Raw genomic sequence first — 15,000 nt, forward strand, 5'->3', positions numbered from 1 at the left:
GCAGCGAGCACAGGCCGGCAGGGGGCGACAGAGAGCAGCGAGCACAGGCCGGCAGGGGGCGACAGAGAGCAGCGAGCACACAGGGAATAAACTGGAGGGTTTCTATTTATAACAGAAAAATGATAACTGATAGAATAGATGACTTTATAAAGTGAACATGTTTTATTATTTGGCTTATTTTAGAAGTGATTAATTATTAGTTTTATTTCAAAGTCAGCTTTTATTACCAAGTACATTTACACATACAGGTGTATTGGTGCAAAAACAGTTAAAGGGAACAAAACAAAAGAACTTAAATAGGACAAAATATAAGGAGCAATTACAAATATATAAAATACAATTTCAAAATGGCAAATGTAGAGAATGGGGGGGGGGGGGGGTCTTGGTCTCAGGGTCTTGGAGTTGTACAGGTCTTGGTCTCATGGTCCTGGAGGTGTACAGGTGGTGGTCTCTGGGTCCTGGAGGTGTACAGGTGGTGGTCTCTGGGTCCTGGAGGTGTACAGGTGGTGGTCTCTGGGTCCTGGAGGTGGACGGACGGACGGACGGACAGACAGACAGACAGACAGACAGACAGACAGACAGACAGACAGACAGACAGACAGACAGACAGACAGACAGAGAGATAGATAGATAGATAGATAGATAGATAGATAGATAGATAGATAGATAGATAGATAGATAGATAGATAGATAGATAGATAGATAGATAGATAGATAGATAGATAGATAGATAGATACTTTATTGATCCCGAGGGAAATTCAAGAGACGAGTACGACAGGGGCGGAGCTACTGAATGTGCGGCCACTCGCGTCGGCGCACAGGTGAGAAGTGGTGAGAAGTGGTGGCCTCAGGGTCCTGGAGGTGTGCAGGTCTCAGGGTCCTGGAGGTGTGCAGGTGGGGCCTCAGGGTCCTGGAGGTGTTCAGGTCTCAGGGTCCTGGAGGTGTGCAGGTGGGGCCTCAGGGTCCTGGAGGTGTTCAGGTCTCAGGGTCCTGGAGGTGTACAGGTCTCAGGGTCCTGGAGGTGTACAGGTTTCAGGGTCCTGGAGGTGTACAGGTCTCAGGGTCCTGGAGGTGTACAGGTCTCAGGGTCATGGAGGTGTACAGGTTTCAGGGTCCTGGAGGTGTACAGGTCTCAGGGTCCTGGAGGTGTACAGGTCTCAGGGTCCTGGAGGTGTACAGGTCTCAGGGTCATGGAGGTGTACAGGTTTCAGGGTCCTGGAGGTGTACAGGTCTCAGGGTCCTGGAGGTGTACAGGTCTCAGGGTCCTGGAGGTGTACAGGTTTCAGGGTCCTGGAGGTGTACAGGTTTCAGGGTCCTGGAGGTGTACAGGTTTCAGGGTCCTGGAGGTGTACAGGTTTCAGGGTCCTGGAGGTGTACAGGTCTCAGGGTCCTGGAGGTGTACAGGTTTCAGGGTCTTGGAGGTGTATAGATGGTAGATTACAGAGCGGATGATACGCTGCAGCCTGTGTCTGTTGCTGTGGCTGCAGCGTAGCGTGATGGAGGAGGAGAGGATGGACTCCATGATGGCGCTGTAGAAGTGCTCCATCGTGGTCTTTGGCAGGTTAAACTTCTTCAGCAGGAAGTCCATCCTCTGCTGTCCTTTCTTGATGAGGGAGGTGATGTTCAGCTTCCTCTTGAGGTCCTGGGTGATGGTGGTCTCCAGGAACAGACAGTAGACCCCGTGGAGTCACTGATGGGCTGGAGGAGGCTTCCTAAAGTCCACGACCATCTCCCCTGACTTCAGAGCGTTGAGCTCGAGGTTGTTGTCGCTGCACCAGGTCTCTGGGTGGTCAGCCTCCCACCTGTAGGCAGACTCCTCCCCCCCGGAGATGAGTCCAGTGAGGGTGGAGTCGTCTGAGAACTCAGGAGCTTGACAGACCGGTGACTGGAGCTGCAGCAGAGTACAGAGAGAAGAGCAGAACCTGTCCTGCCCTGTTATACAGCAGATCACACAGACACATTCACACACTGATGGTAGAGGCTGCTGCAGAGTAAAGAGTCCATCAGTATGAACTCATCCATTCAGACACATTCACACACTGATGGTAGAGGCTGCTGCAGAGTCCATCAGTATGAACTCATCCATTCATACACATTCACACACTGATGGTAGAGGCTGCTGCAGTATTAACTCATCCATTCATACAGTTTTATTGCTTTAAAGGATTTCCTGCTTTCATCTTTTTGAGAGCGCTGGCATGATACTGTTTGGTTTTGTTTCTGGCAGGTATGTGAGTGGCAGGGGCAGCAGCAGACGAGGTTCACCTGGCTCCATTCAGCTCATCTTATTGAAGCGCTTCAGGCCACTCCTAGTGACATGTTTGAGACCTCTGTGCTCAGTGTTTCTTCACACTGTGTGTGTGTGTGTGTGTGTGTGTGTGTGTGTGTGTGTGTGGTGTACCGGCTGGTACAGGCTCACTCTGGTTCTGATGACGGTCAGGTTCTTTGGGTTCTTTCCTTCTACACTTTGAGCATGTTTAACAGAGCGATACAAACGAAGTCCTCATGTTTAAGAGGTGACCCGAGTCGGATTTTGTAAACGTGAACCTTCAAATAAATCATGGAAACATGACAAACATGTGTCACCTTCACTGACTCTCTGAAGGGCACAGGAAGAGATTGGTAACATTTATCAAGTGGGTTTTATTTTGAAAAACACAACATGTCTGTCTCTCTTTACATCCTTTTCCTGTTAAGGTGACAACAGGAAGCGATTTTCTTCCAAACCAACACGAGGAACACGAAGCTGCAGAAGAATCCGGATCATCATGACGGTTTGTTTTTCCCTCGGTCGATGATCTCAGCAGCCGATAAACGTCCCGGTGTGTTTCATCATCTGACACTTCAGCAGCTTTTAATCATGAAGGGAGTGAACATCCCCCCCCCCCCCCCCCACACACACACACACACACACAAGTCCAAAGATGTCCACCCCCATAAACAACAAAAGAGAAACATGAGTTTCATCTCTTCTTCCCCGCTCTCTTCCCCTCGCCTTTCTTCGGTTTCCCTTTTCCTCTCAGTTTCCTCAGACGAATCATCTCCTCCTTAAAGTCCTCGTGTTCGTCCCTGAGAGGAGAAACAAACAAACATTAAATCTCTGATGTTGACAGGTTCTCTTTACAACATGTAAACTCCGAAGTGTGTGATGGCGGTGAGGCCAGCGTTCACTCTCAGGGTGCACCCCAAGTCCCTTATTTGCAGTCTCCTCGGTCCTCGGCCGAACAGGAAGTAGTTCCAAAGCCGCCATGTTGAGGATCAAAGCTCTTATAGCGAACGGAGGAGAGAGGATGGAGGAGAGAGGAGGCTGATCCGAGGAGCGATGACCGAGGAGACACGAGAGCTGACTTCACTGAAGTCTTTTCACTGACAGACACGCCCCCTTCTCGTATATCACTCAGTGATTGGACGCTGCGCAGGATCAGACTTCAGTGAAACAGAGTTTAATAGGGGAGAAAAGAGGGAGATTAAAAAGAGGCTAAACGGAGCGTGGGACATTTAAACAGATGATGAACATCAGTGAGTTTGTAAAGAGTCGCTCTGTGATGAGCTGCCATTAAAAAGAGTCTGACATGAAGATTAACAACCAAATATGAAGCTCTACAACTTCTATCAATACATCCTTCATCTTCATCATCCCTCACACTGTCTGAATGTCTGATGATGATGATGATGAAGGTCTGATCCCTCACACTGTTTGAATGTCTGATGATGATGATGATGAAGGTCTGATCCCTCACACTGTTTGAATGTCTGATGATGATGATGATGATGAAGGTCTGATCCCTCACACTGTTTGAATGTCTGATGATGATGATGAAGGTCTGATCCCTCACACTGTTTGAATGATGATGATGATGATGATGATGAAGGTCTGATCCCTCACACTGTTTGAATGATGATGATGATGATGATGATGAAGGTCTGATCCCTCACACTGTTTGAATGTCTGATGATGATGATGATGATGATGAAGGTCTGATCCCTCACACTGTTTGAATGATGATGATGATGATGATGATGATGAAGGTCTGATCTCTCACACTGTTTGAATGATGATGATGATGATGATGAAGGTCTGATCCCTCACACTGTTTGAATGTCTGATGATGATGATGATGATGATGAAGGTCTGATCCCTCACACTGTTTGAATGATGATGATGATGATGAAGGTCTGATCCCTCACACTGTTTGAATGTCTGATGATGATGATGATGATGATGATGAAGGTCTGATCCCTCACACTGTTTGAATGTCTGATGATGATGATGATGATGAAGGTCTGATCCCTCACACTGTTTGAATGTCTGATGATGATGATGAAGGTCTGATCCCTCACACTGTTTGAATGTCTGATGATGATGATGATGATGAAGGTCTGATCCCTCACACTGTTTGAATGTCTGATGATGATGATGATGACAGTTTGATGAAGAGGAGTCCGTTTTATATTCTCACTTATTGATCTTCACAAAGTTTCATCATTTAGATTCTAATCAATCATTTTCAGTATCCTGACACATAAATATCTGTGTTTATAAAATACAGAGTTGGTTGTCTAAATACAGGCTAGGTTCAGTCCAAACTGATTAATAATAATCAATAATTATAGACAATTCAAAATGAAATCTTTGAGTCAGTAGAAACTGTCCTTTTGGTTTGAAACAGACTGCAGGTTGTTCTTCAGGTGTTTGTTATCAAGAAGCACTGTAACTGTGATTGATTAGAAATAATACAGTGTGTGTGTTTGATTAGTAATAATACAGTGTGTGTGTTTGATTAGTAATAATACAGTGTGTGTGTTTGATTAGAAATAATACAGTGTGTGTGTTTGATTAGAAATAATACAGTGTGTGTGTGTTTGATTAGTAATAATACAGTGTGTGTGTGTGTTTGATTAGTAATAATACAGTGTGTGTGTGTGTTTGATTAGTAATAATACAGTGTGTGTGTGTGTTTGATTAGTAATAATACAGTGTGTGTGTGTGTTTGATTAGTAATAATACAGTGTGTGTGTTTGATTAGAAATAATACAGTGTGTGTGTTTGATTAGAAATAATACAGTGTGTGTGTTTGATTAGAAATAATACAGTGTGTGTGTTTGATTAGAAATAATACAGTGTGTGTGTTTGATTAGAAATAATACAGTGTGTGTGTTTGATTAGAAAATAATACAGTGTGTGTGTTTGATTAGTAATAATACAGTGTGTGTGATTGACTAGAAATAATACAGTGTGTGTGTGATTAGAAATAATACAGTGTGTGTGTGTTTGATTAGTAATAATACAGTGTGTGTGTGTGTTTGATTAGAAATAATACAGTGTGTGTGTGTTTGATTAGTAATAATACAGTGTGTGTGTTTGATTAGTAATAATACAGTGTGTGTGTTTGATTAGTAATAATACAGTGTGTGTGTTTGATTAGAAATAATACAGTGTGTGTGTGATTAGAAATAATACAGTGTGTGTGTGTTTGATTAGTAATAATACAGTGTGTGTTTGTGTTTGATTAGTAATAATACAGTGTGTGTGTTTGATTAGAAATAATACAGTGTGTGTGTGTTTGATTAGAAATAATACAGTGTGTGTGTGTGTTTGATTAGTAATAATACAGTGTGTGTGTTTGATTAGAAATAATACAGTGTGTGTGTGTTTGATTAGTAATAATACAGTGTGTGTGTTTGATTAGAAATAATACAGTGTGTGTGTGTTTGATTAGTAATAATACAGTGTGTGTGTTTGATTAGAAATAATACAGTGTGTGTGTGTTTGATTAGTAATAATACAGTGTGTGTTTGATTAGTAATAATACAGTGTGTGTGTTTGATTAGTAATAATACAGTGTGTGTTTGATTAGAAATAATACAGTGTGTGTGTTTGATTAGTAATAATACAGTGTGTGTTTGATTAGTAATAATACAGTGTGTGTTTGATTAGTAATAATACAGTGTGTGTGTTTGATTAGTAATAATACAGTGTGTGTGTGTTTGATTAGAAATAATACAGTGTGTGTTTGATTAGAAATAATACAGTGTGTGTTTGATTAGAAATAATACAGTGTGTGTGTGTTTGATTAGAAATAATACAGTGTGTGTTTGATTAGAAATAATACAGTGCGTGTGTGTTTGATTAGTAATAATACAGTGTGTGTGTTTGATTAGTAATAATACAGTGTGTGTGTTTGATTAGTAATAATACAGTGTGTGTGTTTGATTAGTAATAATACAGTGTGTGTTTGATTAGTAATAATACAGTGTGTGTTTGATTAGTAATAATACAGTGTGTGTGTTTGATTAGTAATAATACAGTGTGTGTGTGTTTGATTAGAAATAATACAGTGTGTGTTTGATTAGAAATAATACAGTGTGTGTTTGATTAGAAATAATACAGTGTGTGTGTGTTTGATTAGAAATAATACAGTGTGTGTTTGATTAGAAATAATACAGTGCGTGTGTGTGTTTGATTAGAAATAATACAGTGTGTGTGTTTGATTAGAAATAATACAGTGTGTGTGTGTTTGATTAGTAATAATACAGTGTGTGTGTGTGATTAGAAATAATACAGTGTGTGTGTTTGATTAGAAATAATACAGTGTGTGTGTTTGATTAGAAATAATACAGTGTGTGTGTTTGATTAGAAATAATACAGTGTGTGTGTTTGATTAGAAATAATACAGTGTGTGTGTTTGATTAGAAATAATACAGTGTGTGTGTGTTTGATTAGTAATAATACAGTGTGTGTTTGTGTTTGATTAGTAATAATACAGTGTGTGTGTTTGATTAGAAATAATACAGTGTGTGTGTGTTTGATTAGAAATAATACAGTGTGTGTGTGTTTGATTAGTAATAATACAGTGTGTGTGTTTGATTAGAAATAATACAGTGTGTGTGTGTTTGATTAGTAATAATACAGTGTGTGTGTTTGATTAGAAATAATACAGTGTGTGTGTGTTTGATTAGTAATAATACAGTGTGTGTGTTTGATTAGTAATAATACAGTGTGTGTGTTTGATTAGTAATAATACAGTGTGTGTGTTTGATTAGTAATAATACAGTGTGTGTGTTTGATTAGTAATAATACAGTGTGTGTGTTTGATTAGTAATAATACAGTGTGTGTTTGATTAGAAATAATACAGTGTGTGTGTTTGATTAGTAATAATACAGTGTGTGTTTGATTAGTAATAATACAGTGTGTGTGTTTGATTAGTAATAATACAGTGTGTGTTTGATTAGTAATAATACAGTGTGTGTGTGTTTGATTAGAAATAATACAGTGTGTGTTTGATTAGAAATAATACAGTGTGTGTTTGATTAGAAATAATACAGTGTGTGTGTGTTTGATTAGAAATAATACAGTGTGTGTGTGTTTGATTAGAAATAATACAGTGTGTGTTTGATTAGAAATAATACTGTGTGTGTTTGATTAGAAATAATACAGTGTGTGTGTGTTTGATTAGAAATAATACAGTGTGTGTTTGATTAGAAATAATACTGTGTGTGTTTGATTAGAAATAATACAGTGTGTGTGTGTTTGATTAGAAATAATACAGTGTGTGTGTGTTTGATTAGAAATAATACAGTGTGTGTGTGTGTGTGTGGACATAAACAGCTGTTCGGCTGATTGACAGCTGAACGTGATCAGCTGATGTCGCGTCATGTGACGCTGTCGAGGAAACGACGTCTCATGTGTCTTAAAGCTGATTTCCTCGGTCCTCTCTCCTCGGCTTCGTTTCCTCCGTGCATCTCTGGTGGGCGGGGCTTAGACGCAAGTGGAGGAGACAACTCGGAGGACACTCGGTGCAAATAAGGGACATGAGATTGAGCCTCAGTCCTTCCCCAGGTGTCCTGGGTGTAATCTGATGAGACACCTGTGAGGGACGACGGTCTGCACGTTTGAGTGGTCGGGGCCAGAAGGCGAGCACGAGGACGTGTCCAGGTCGAAGTGATGCACGTGATCGTAAAGCACCGACACTAGTTTCCTGTGCTGTTAGTAAACTTTGATCACCGTTCACATCAGGCTCATAAATAACGTCGGGCTCGGGAGGACCACGACCCGCCTTTCGTTTGTGCGTACCTGAACAGGCCCATGAAGCGCAGCTTCTGGGTCATGGCGTAGTAGATCTTGTGCTGGGGGTACCAGTCGTGCACCTCCTTCCTCTGGGCCACGGGGGGCTCGCTGAACAACCGCACCACCTTCATGGATTTAGAGTCTGTGGGACGAACGACCTCCCCGAAGATCTGAGCGCTCAGTCTGGCCATCCGCAGGGCGTAGTTCGACAGCCCGGCCATGGCGCCTGAAACAGAGACGAGACTTTCACAAAGACATAAAGCATGTCTCCATGTGTCTGAGACAAACATGGTGGAGGGGGACAGCAAGAGCCTCAAAAAGAGGGGGGGAGACAGATTCACTGTGATAACACTGAAGGTCAGAGAAGAACAGAGTCTCATGAACTCTACGTATCTGTGATCACTTCTATACCGACAACATGCCTGAGATTCACCCTCAGACCAAAACCTTATCCAGAGGCTGAAGACCAGATCCACTGCTGACACCTTCACTGTGTCCCAGGTCCGACAGACCCCCCAAGACAAGGTGCTCAGGAGACCGGCTCAACATGAAAGAGTCCATCAGTATTGACTCATCCATTCACACACATTCACACACTGATGGTAGAGGCTGCTGCAGAGTAAAGAGTCCATCAGTATGAACTCATCCATTCATACACATTCACACACTGATGGTAGAGGCTGCTGCAGAGTAAAGAGTCCATCAGTTTTAACTCATCCATTCATACACATTCACACACTGATGGTAGAGGCTGCTGTTAACAGTGACACTAATCAAATGGTTTCTTCTCACCTGTGTTTGTATTTCCGGTCCGTTAGTTAAACTGCAGTAAAATCTTTTAATTAAAGAGATTTAAGATTCACGTTAACCTTCACCACTCACGCAGCCATCACACTCTACTGCGCATGACCACAATCCCAGGCACCGTATTGGCCAGTTTAATTCACTTCCGGTTTATAGACACAAAAAAAAAAAAAAAATTTGAATCACAATATGATTTTAGAAAATACTACTACGCAAACATTTATGTATTAAGTGTCATTAATGTTGAATTCACCATGATGGTTTCAGTTTTTATTTTGTTTTGTTACCTTTTATTGCTGCACCAGTGTGTGTCCGTCGCTCTAAAGAGTCCCACGTGTAACAGTTCTCACATACAGTTCCGCTAACAGACCGTGGTCAGGTCTTCTCCATAAACCGTAAAAATAATAATAATAATAAAAGTAAAATAATAATAATAATAAGAAGAAGAACAACAACAGCAACATGTCTGCTCCTGTGCTCGTTTCACGTCAGTATCCAGACATTATTTAGCTTTTATGTGACATATAACATCTTTATTGATTTATCAAACGTGTTATTGTCAACAAATAACCTCCAGGTATGAAAGGTGAGAAAACTCAACGCATTTACATGAATGGGTTAAAAAACACATCCTTCAGTTTAAGTCGAGAGCTTCATATTCATCTCCTCTCTTCACCCAGAAATATTGTTCAAGTGATTATTATTACTCTTTTAAACCGGCAAATCAAGAAACTGTCACGATTAAAGTCTGAACTCTGAGATTTAGGATTTAATTAATCATCATGTCTCTTTTTAAAGTCGGCGTTGTTATTCTGAAGAACTGATTGTAATAATTCCACTTAACAAACAGCAGAGGGCGCCAGATGTGCAGAAACAGAGAAATAACATCTTTCTGATGTTTGTTATAACTTATCTAAATAAGAAGAGACAACGTGTTACTGAAGGACAGTTTCAGGTCATTAAAGGTCACACTGAGGTCACTTCATTTATCTTCAACTTTCAGCTACCAGGTCCAAACAAAAAATATAAAACTCTTTGACACCTGCAGACCTGCTGATTACAGTCTGAACTTCACCGGCTGAATGTTTCTGCTGCAGGAAGTCAGAGTGAGCTGACTGAGAGAAGGCAGCAGGATATAACCTGGAGCCAGAGGGAGGGGCTTAGACTGTCTGCACGCCACCTCTACCGTCTCTACAGACTGTCTGCACGCCACCTCTACCGTCTCTACAGACTGTCTGCACGCCACCTCTACCGTCTCTACAGACTGTCTGCACGCCACCTCTACAGACTGTCTGCACGCCACCTCTACCGTCTCTACAGACTGTCTGCACGCCACCTCTACAGACTGTCTGCACGCCACCTCTACAGACTGTCTACACGCCACCTCTACAGACTGTCTGCACGCCACCTCTACAGACTGTCTGCACGCCACCTCTACAGACTGTCTGCACGCCACCTCTACAGACTGTCTGCACGCCACCTCTACAGACTGTCTGCACGCCACCTCTACCGTCTCTACAGACTGTCTGCACGCCACCTCTACAGACTGTCTGCACGCCACCTCTACCGTCTCTACAGACTGTCTGCACGCCACCTCTACCGTCTCTACAGACTGTCTGCACGCCACCTCTACAGACTGTCTGCACGCCACCTCTACAGACTGTCTACACGCCACCTCTACCGTCTCTACAGACTGTCTGCACGCCACCTCTACCGTCTCTACAGACTGTCTGCACGCCACCTCTACAGACTGTCTACACGCCACCTCTACCGTCTCTACAGACTGTCTGCACGCCACCTCTACCGTCTCTACAGACTGTCTGCACGCCACATCTACAGACTGTCTGCACGCCACCTCTACAGACTGTCTGCACGCCACATCTACAGACTGTCTGCACGCCACATCTACAGACTGTCTGCACGCCACATCTACCATCTCCGTGCTCTAATTAACCTGCTGCATCCTGTTTCCTGTTCATCTTCACGCAGCACTCAGACAAACACACTGATTCTCTTTAGAGACGTGTCGAGGACTCTGATGCCTCGTTCTAAGAACTTTTTTAAGGTCACATCTGACCATCACAACCTTCTCGTCTCTGCTTTGTGTCTCCCTGAGACCCGTCTTCACAACTCTCTCACTCTTTAAGTCAGGGCCGTCTTTGGCCTGCAGCTTCATCAGCTCAGTCTTGGAGAAAGCTGTGAAGTGTTAGTGAGCGAGCTTCAGCAGGTAGAGGACAGCTTTAATGACACACAAAGCGTCCATCAAGCTGAGGTCAGACATGCTCATACTCTTGTGTCCAACGCAGTGGGACGTCTGTCTCTGATCCCGCTCAACAGAACACGCTCTCTCACCATGAAGCAGCAGAGGAGTATCCAGCTGTAAGAGAGAGGACTGTCACATCCTGAGAGGAAGAAGAGCACAGCATCCTTCAAAAGAGTGATTTATTTACACTGCACAAAATAAAAGTCAAAGTCCTAACAATCACTTCTATGTGAACCAGTTCTGTATCAGCTCACTGATTGGACCATCTTTTCCATGTGAGGAGCTCTGAACATTATATGAACACATGTTGTTTTTAATGGATGCTGTGACTTTATTTTGAAAGTCTGTCTCGAACCTTCTAATGATTAGATATGAAGTGTGTAAGCTCAGTGGTTTCTCTATCAGTGTTTTAAAGTGTGCTGTCAGACAGGATGTAGCCTGGGAGCTAACGCTGCGCTCGTGCAGACAGCCTGCTGCTGATTGGCTCGTGCTCTGGCCTCCTCTGAAGCAGCTGCCGTCATCCTTCAGACGTGCTGAGGATGCTGACTGAGCTCCACTGTCCCCCCTGCTGACGGACTGCGGTGATCCGGACTCATCAGGTACATGCAGGGCTGAACACACAGACTGTGTGAGGTGACTTTGAGTCTGAACGCAGCTGCTCGGTCCTCCGTCTCTGTCTGCAGCTGCTCCGTTCAATGCACCGTTTGTTTCGGTGGGTGGGGGTGCAGGGAGGGGGTGGTCTGTGTCAGATTAACGTGTCTGAATAAAGATGTGACTGATGATGTGTTTGCTTGTCGCTGTGTCCTGTCAGGCCGATGGATGCTGGAGGTTCGAGTCTGAGGTGAGATAGACGTCCTCCGCCGAGCTGCTGCAGCGCCGTGCACGAGGAGAACTCGCTGTCATTACGGGATTTATGGTTTTCTTTCCCCGCTGATCTTCGCCACAGAAAAGCTTTGTAACGGTTATGGTCCCGGTGATGTGAGCTGAGCTGGCGGGACGCCGCAGAGGAGCTGTCCGTCCTTCGAGGTGCTGATGCGGCTGTGACAGAAGCGAGTATGGCTGCCGGGAAGTTGCTGCTGTACGCCGGGCTCTCTCTGTCTCTGTGCGCCCTGGGCATGCTGGCCGTGGCGATGTGCTCCGACCACTGGTACGAGACCGACGCCAGGAGATACCGGGACCGCTGCCGGAGCTTCTCCAGCCGCCGCAAGGACCCGGGATTCATCTACATCCCCAACAACAGCCTGCCGCTGCGGGCCAGCCGGAGCAGCCCGCCCCGCTTGGAGGAGAAGCTGCTGCTGGCCCGGAACCGGCGGCAGCTGTTCGCCATGAGCGCCGCGGATGAGTGCAGCCGGCAGTACAACTCCACCAACATGGGGCTGTGGAGGAAGTGCCACCGGCTGGGCTTCGACCAGGAGATAGAGGACCTGATCCGGAAAGGTAAGAATGAAGTGTGTGTGTGTGTGTGTGTGTGTGTGTGTGTGTGTGTGTGTGTGTGTGCGTGTGCGTGTGTGTGTGTGTGTGTGTGTGTGTGAGGCCTGTGTGCTCTCAGGAGGATCAGAGTTCTGGATCTTGGACTCTGCACACCTCGTGGTGTCACTGTGTGAATGACAGGGTCTCTTCAGGGTTCCTCCTGATCCGGGGTTAGAGGAACGGTCTAAGAGGAGGGTTCCTCCTGATCCGGGGTTAGAGGAACGGTCTAAGAGGAGGGTTCCTCCTGATCCGGTCTTAGAGGAACGGTCTAAGAGGAGGGTTCCTCCTGATCCGGGGTTAGAGGAACGGTCTAAGAGGAGGGTTCCTCCTGATCCGGGGTTAGAGGAACGGTCTAAGAGGAGGGTTCCTCCTGATCCGGGGTTAGAGGAACGGTCTAAGAGGAGGGTTCCTCCTGATCCGGTCTTAGAGGAACGGTCTAAGAGGAGGGTTCCTCCTGATCCGGTCTTAGAGGAACGGTCTCTGATCACGGCTCTGTGATTGGTCATCATTTGTAGAGTTTCTTGTTCTGGTAGAGATCCTGGGGACTGTAGACGGTGAGGGACAGACCCTGTCATGGTTCCTGTCTTTGTACAGGACATCACAGGACACATGAGGAGGGTCAAAGTTTTCATCCTGAGCATGTCTCTGAAGCTCCGCCCCTCACATTGAAGTCTTCAAACAAGCTGATGCGGACAGGTGTTTGTGTGTGTGTGCTGCTACCTTTAGCGTGCTGCTACATGTTGCGTGCTGCTACATTTAGCATACTGCTACCTTTAGCATACTGCTACCTTTAGTGTGCTGCTACATTTAGCGTGCTGCTACATTTAGCGTGCTGCTAGCTTTAGCGTGCTGCTAGCTTTAGCGTGCTGTTACCTTTAGCGTGCTGCTATCTTTAGCGTGCTGCTATCTTTAGCGTGCTGCTACATGTAGCGTCTTGCTACATTTAGTATGCTGCTACCTTTAGCGTGAAGCTATCTTTGGCGTGCTGCTACCTTTAACTCACAGCTTCACGTGTCCAGCAGCTTCCTGTGAGACGGGACGTTAAGCCCTGTGCTGATCCTGCGTGTCGTACAAACAACATCATTCTCTTTTTTTCAGGATTTGGAGAGGTCAGAGGAAACACCACAAAGCCTTATCTCTACACGCTGTTTCATTCACTTTAATCCACGCTGGATTAAATCTGCTGCTTTAGGAGCGCTCCACGTTATTCTGGCTTCTCCTGTGACACATTAGCATCTGATGAGTCACTTCCTGTCTCATGATATAAATAAAGATGATGTTTGTAGTCGTATGCAAGAGATGAATCACTGAGAGAGCGTAGCGTCTTCACTCTGACATTCCTCTTCATCTTTAACTTCCTCCTTCCTCGTCTGACATGGACACCGATGAAGCTCGCACATTCATCCTCGTGTACGTGAAGCAGGAGGGCGCACACACACACACACACACACATCAGAGTGTGTGTTATACACACACAGTGTCAGAGGGAGGATGACGAGTGTTTCCTTACTGACAACAAATCTCCTAAAACACAAACATTCAGAGTCTTAGATCCTGATAATCCTTCCACAGGGTCTGAATCCAAATCCAGACCAGAGACAGCATGAACCGTCTCATCGCCTCAGGACCAATCAAATGAAAGCATACCAAAATCCAGATCACATCCGATCAGATCAGAAATACAGCAGGATCCACCTGTCATGGCCTCACTGATAAAGAGAGGGTCCTGGATCTGATCCTGGATCTGAGAGAGAAAGAGAGAGAGAGAGGATTACATCCAGGTGTGTGTGTGTGTGTGTGTGTGTGTGTGTGTGTGTGTGATCTCATACCATCTGTTGGCGCTCTGTAAAGAAAGACACGTCTCCCGTCCTGATGATGAAGCCGCTCTCAGTCTGGTCTGGGGGGGAGGGGGGTCCCTGTGTCGGATTACCTCGCTCCCAGAGGGCCCCGGATCACTAACAGGGTCTACATGAGACCGTACGGGGACTAAAGGTGGGTCAGTGTGGTGAGGCTGCTCAGGTGGTCCTCATGTGGAGGAGGTTCAGGGTCTGAGTAACACAACACACACGGCTTCACGTGGTCATGAAGCGTCCCATTGGATGATGTCACCTGAGTCAGGGTGAAGACTCAAAGATGAAAATAACATCTGCAGAAGTTGACTCAGAGAGATCTGAGTTTAGAGTCCCTCAGGTCTCCTGCACCCAAGAAGCAGGCCCAAGAAACTGCTGTTTCTAGTTGCATTGTGGGAAACGTAGGCCAACATTTTAAATCAGTATTTAAAGACAGAGTCAACAGCTGTCTCCTTCAAAATAAAACACAGACTGATCCTGAAATGAAGCTGCTCCAGTGTCCCTCCTGAGCCTCCGTACCTGTGACTGTGTCTCCTGTCCTCT

At 44.9% G+C, this 15,000-nt stretch overlaps 2 protein-coding genes across 5 annotated transcripts in view; one reads left to right on the plus strand and one right to left on the minus strand.

Moving 5' to 3' along the window:
- Window positions 1-2,780: 2,780 nt before the first annotated feature.
- Window positions 2,781-9,001, minus strand: mrps33 (mitochondrial ribosomal protein S33). The gene is made up of 3 exons (XM_079335750.1): window positions 8,863-9,001; window positions 8,077-8,296; window positions 2,781-3,070 (listed from the first exon to the last, which is right to left on the minus strand). The coding sequence occupies exons 2-3, from the start codon at window positions 8,289-8,291 to the stop codon at window positions 2,965-2,967; spliced, it is 321 nt and encodes a 106-aa protein (XP_079191876.1). The 5' UTR covers window positions 8,292-8,296; window positions 8,863-9,001; the 3' UTR covers window positions 2,781-2,964.
- Window positions 9,002-11,447: 2,446 nt separating this feature from the next.
- The window catches only part of tmem178bb (transmembrane protein 178Bb), a 56,168-nt gene continuing 52,615 nt past the window's right edge, over window positions 11,448-15,000 (plus strand). Inside the window, exons 1-3 of one of the 4 annotated variants that reach the window (XM_079334966.1) lie at window positions 11,448-11,736; window positions 11,949-11,978; window positions 12,084-12,574. In XM_079334966.1, the coding sequence (XP_079191092.1) occupies window positions 12,193-12,574 (382 nt within the window). In that variant the 5' untranslated portion in view covers window positions 11,448-11,736; window positions 11,949-11,978; window positions 12,084-12,192. The other 3 variants (XM_079334967.1, XM_079334964.1, XM_079334965.1) reach the window with 3 other exon arrangements.

The sequence above is a fragment of the Symphodus melops genome, assembly GCF_947650265.1.
Source record: "Symphodus melops genome assembly, chromosome: 22".
NCBI lineage: Eukaryota > Metazoa > Chordata > Actinopteri > Labriformes > Labridae > Symphodus > Symphodus melops.

Bases quoted from the DNA above. Each gene is read 5' to 3' on its own strand.
- mrps33 (XM_079335750.1), bottom strand. From the start codon at position 8,291: ATGGCCGGGCTGTCGAACTACGCCCTGCGGATGGCCAGACTGAGCGCT. The intron at 3,071-8,076 runs GTACGCACAAAC...TTCTCCTCTCAG, and splicing joins CGCTTCATGGGCCTGTTCAG to GGACGAACACGAGGACTTTA.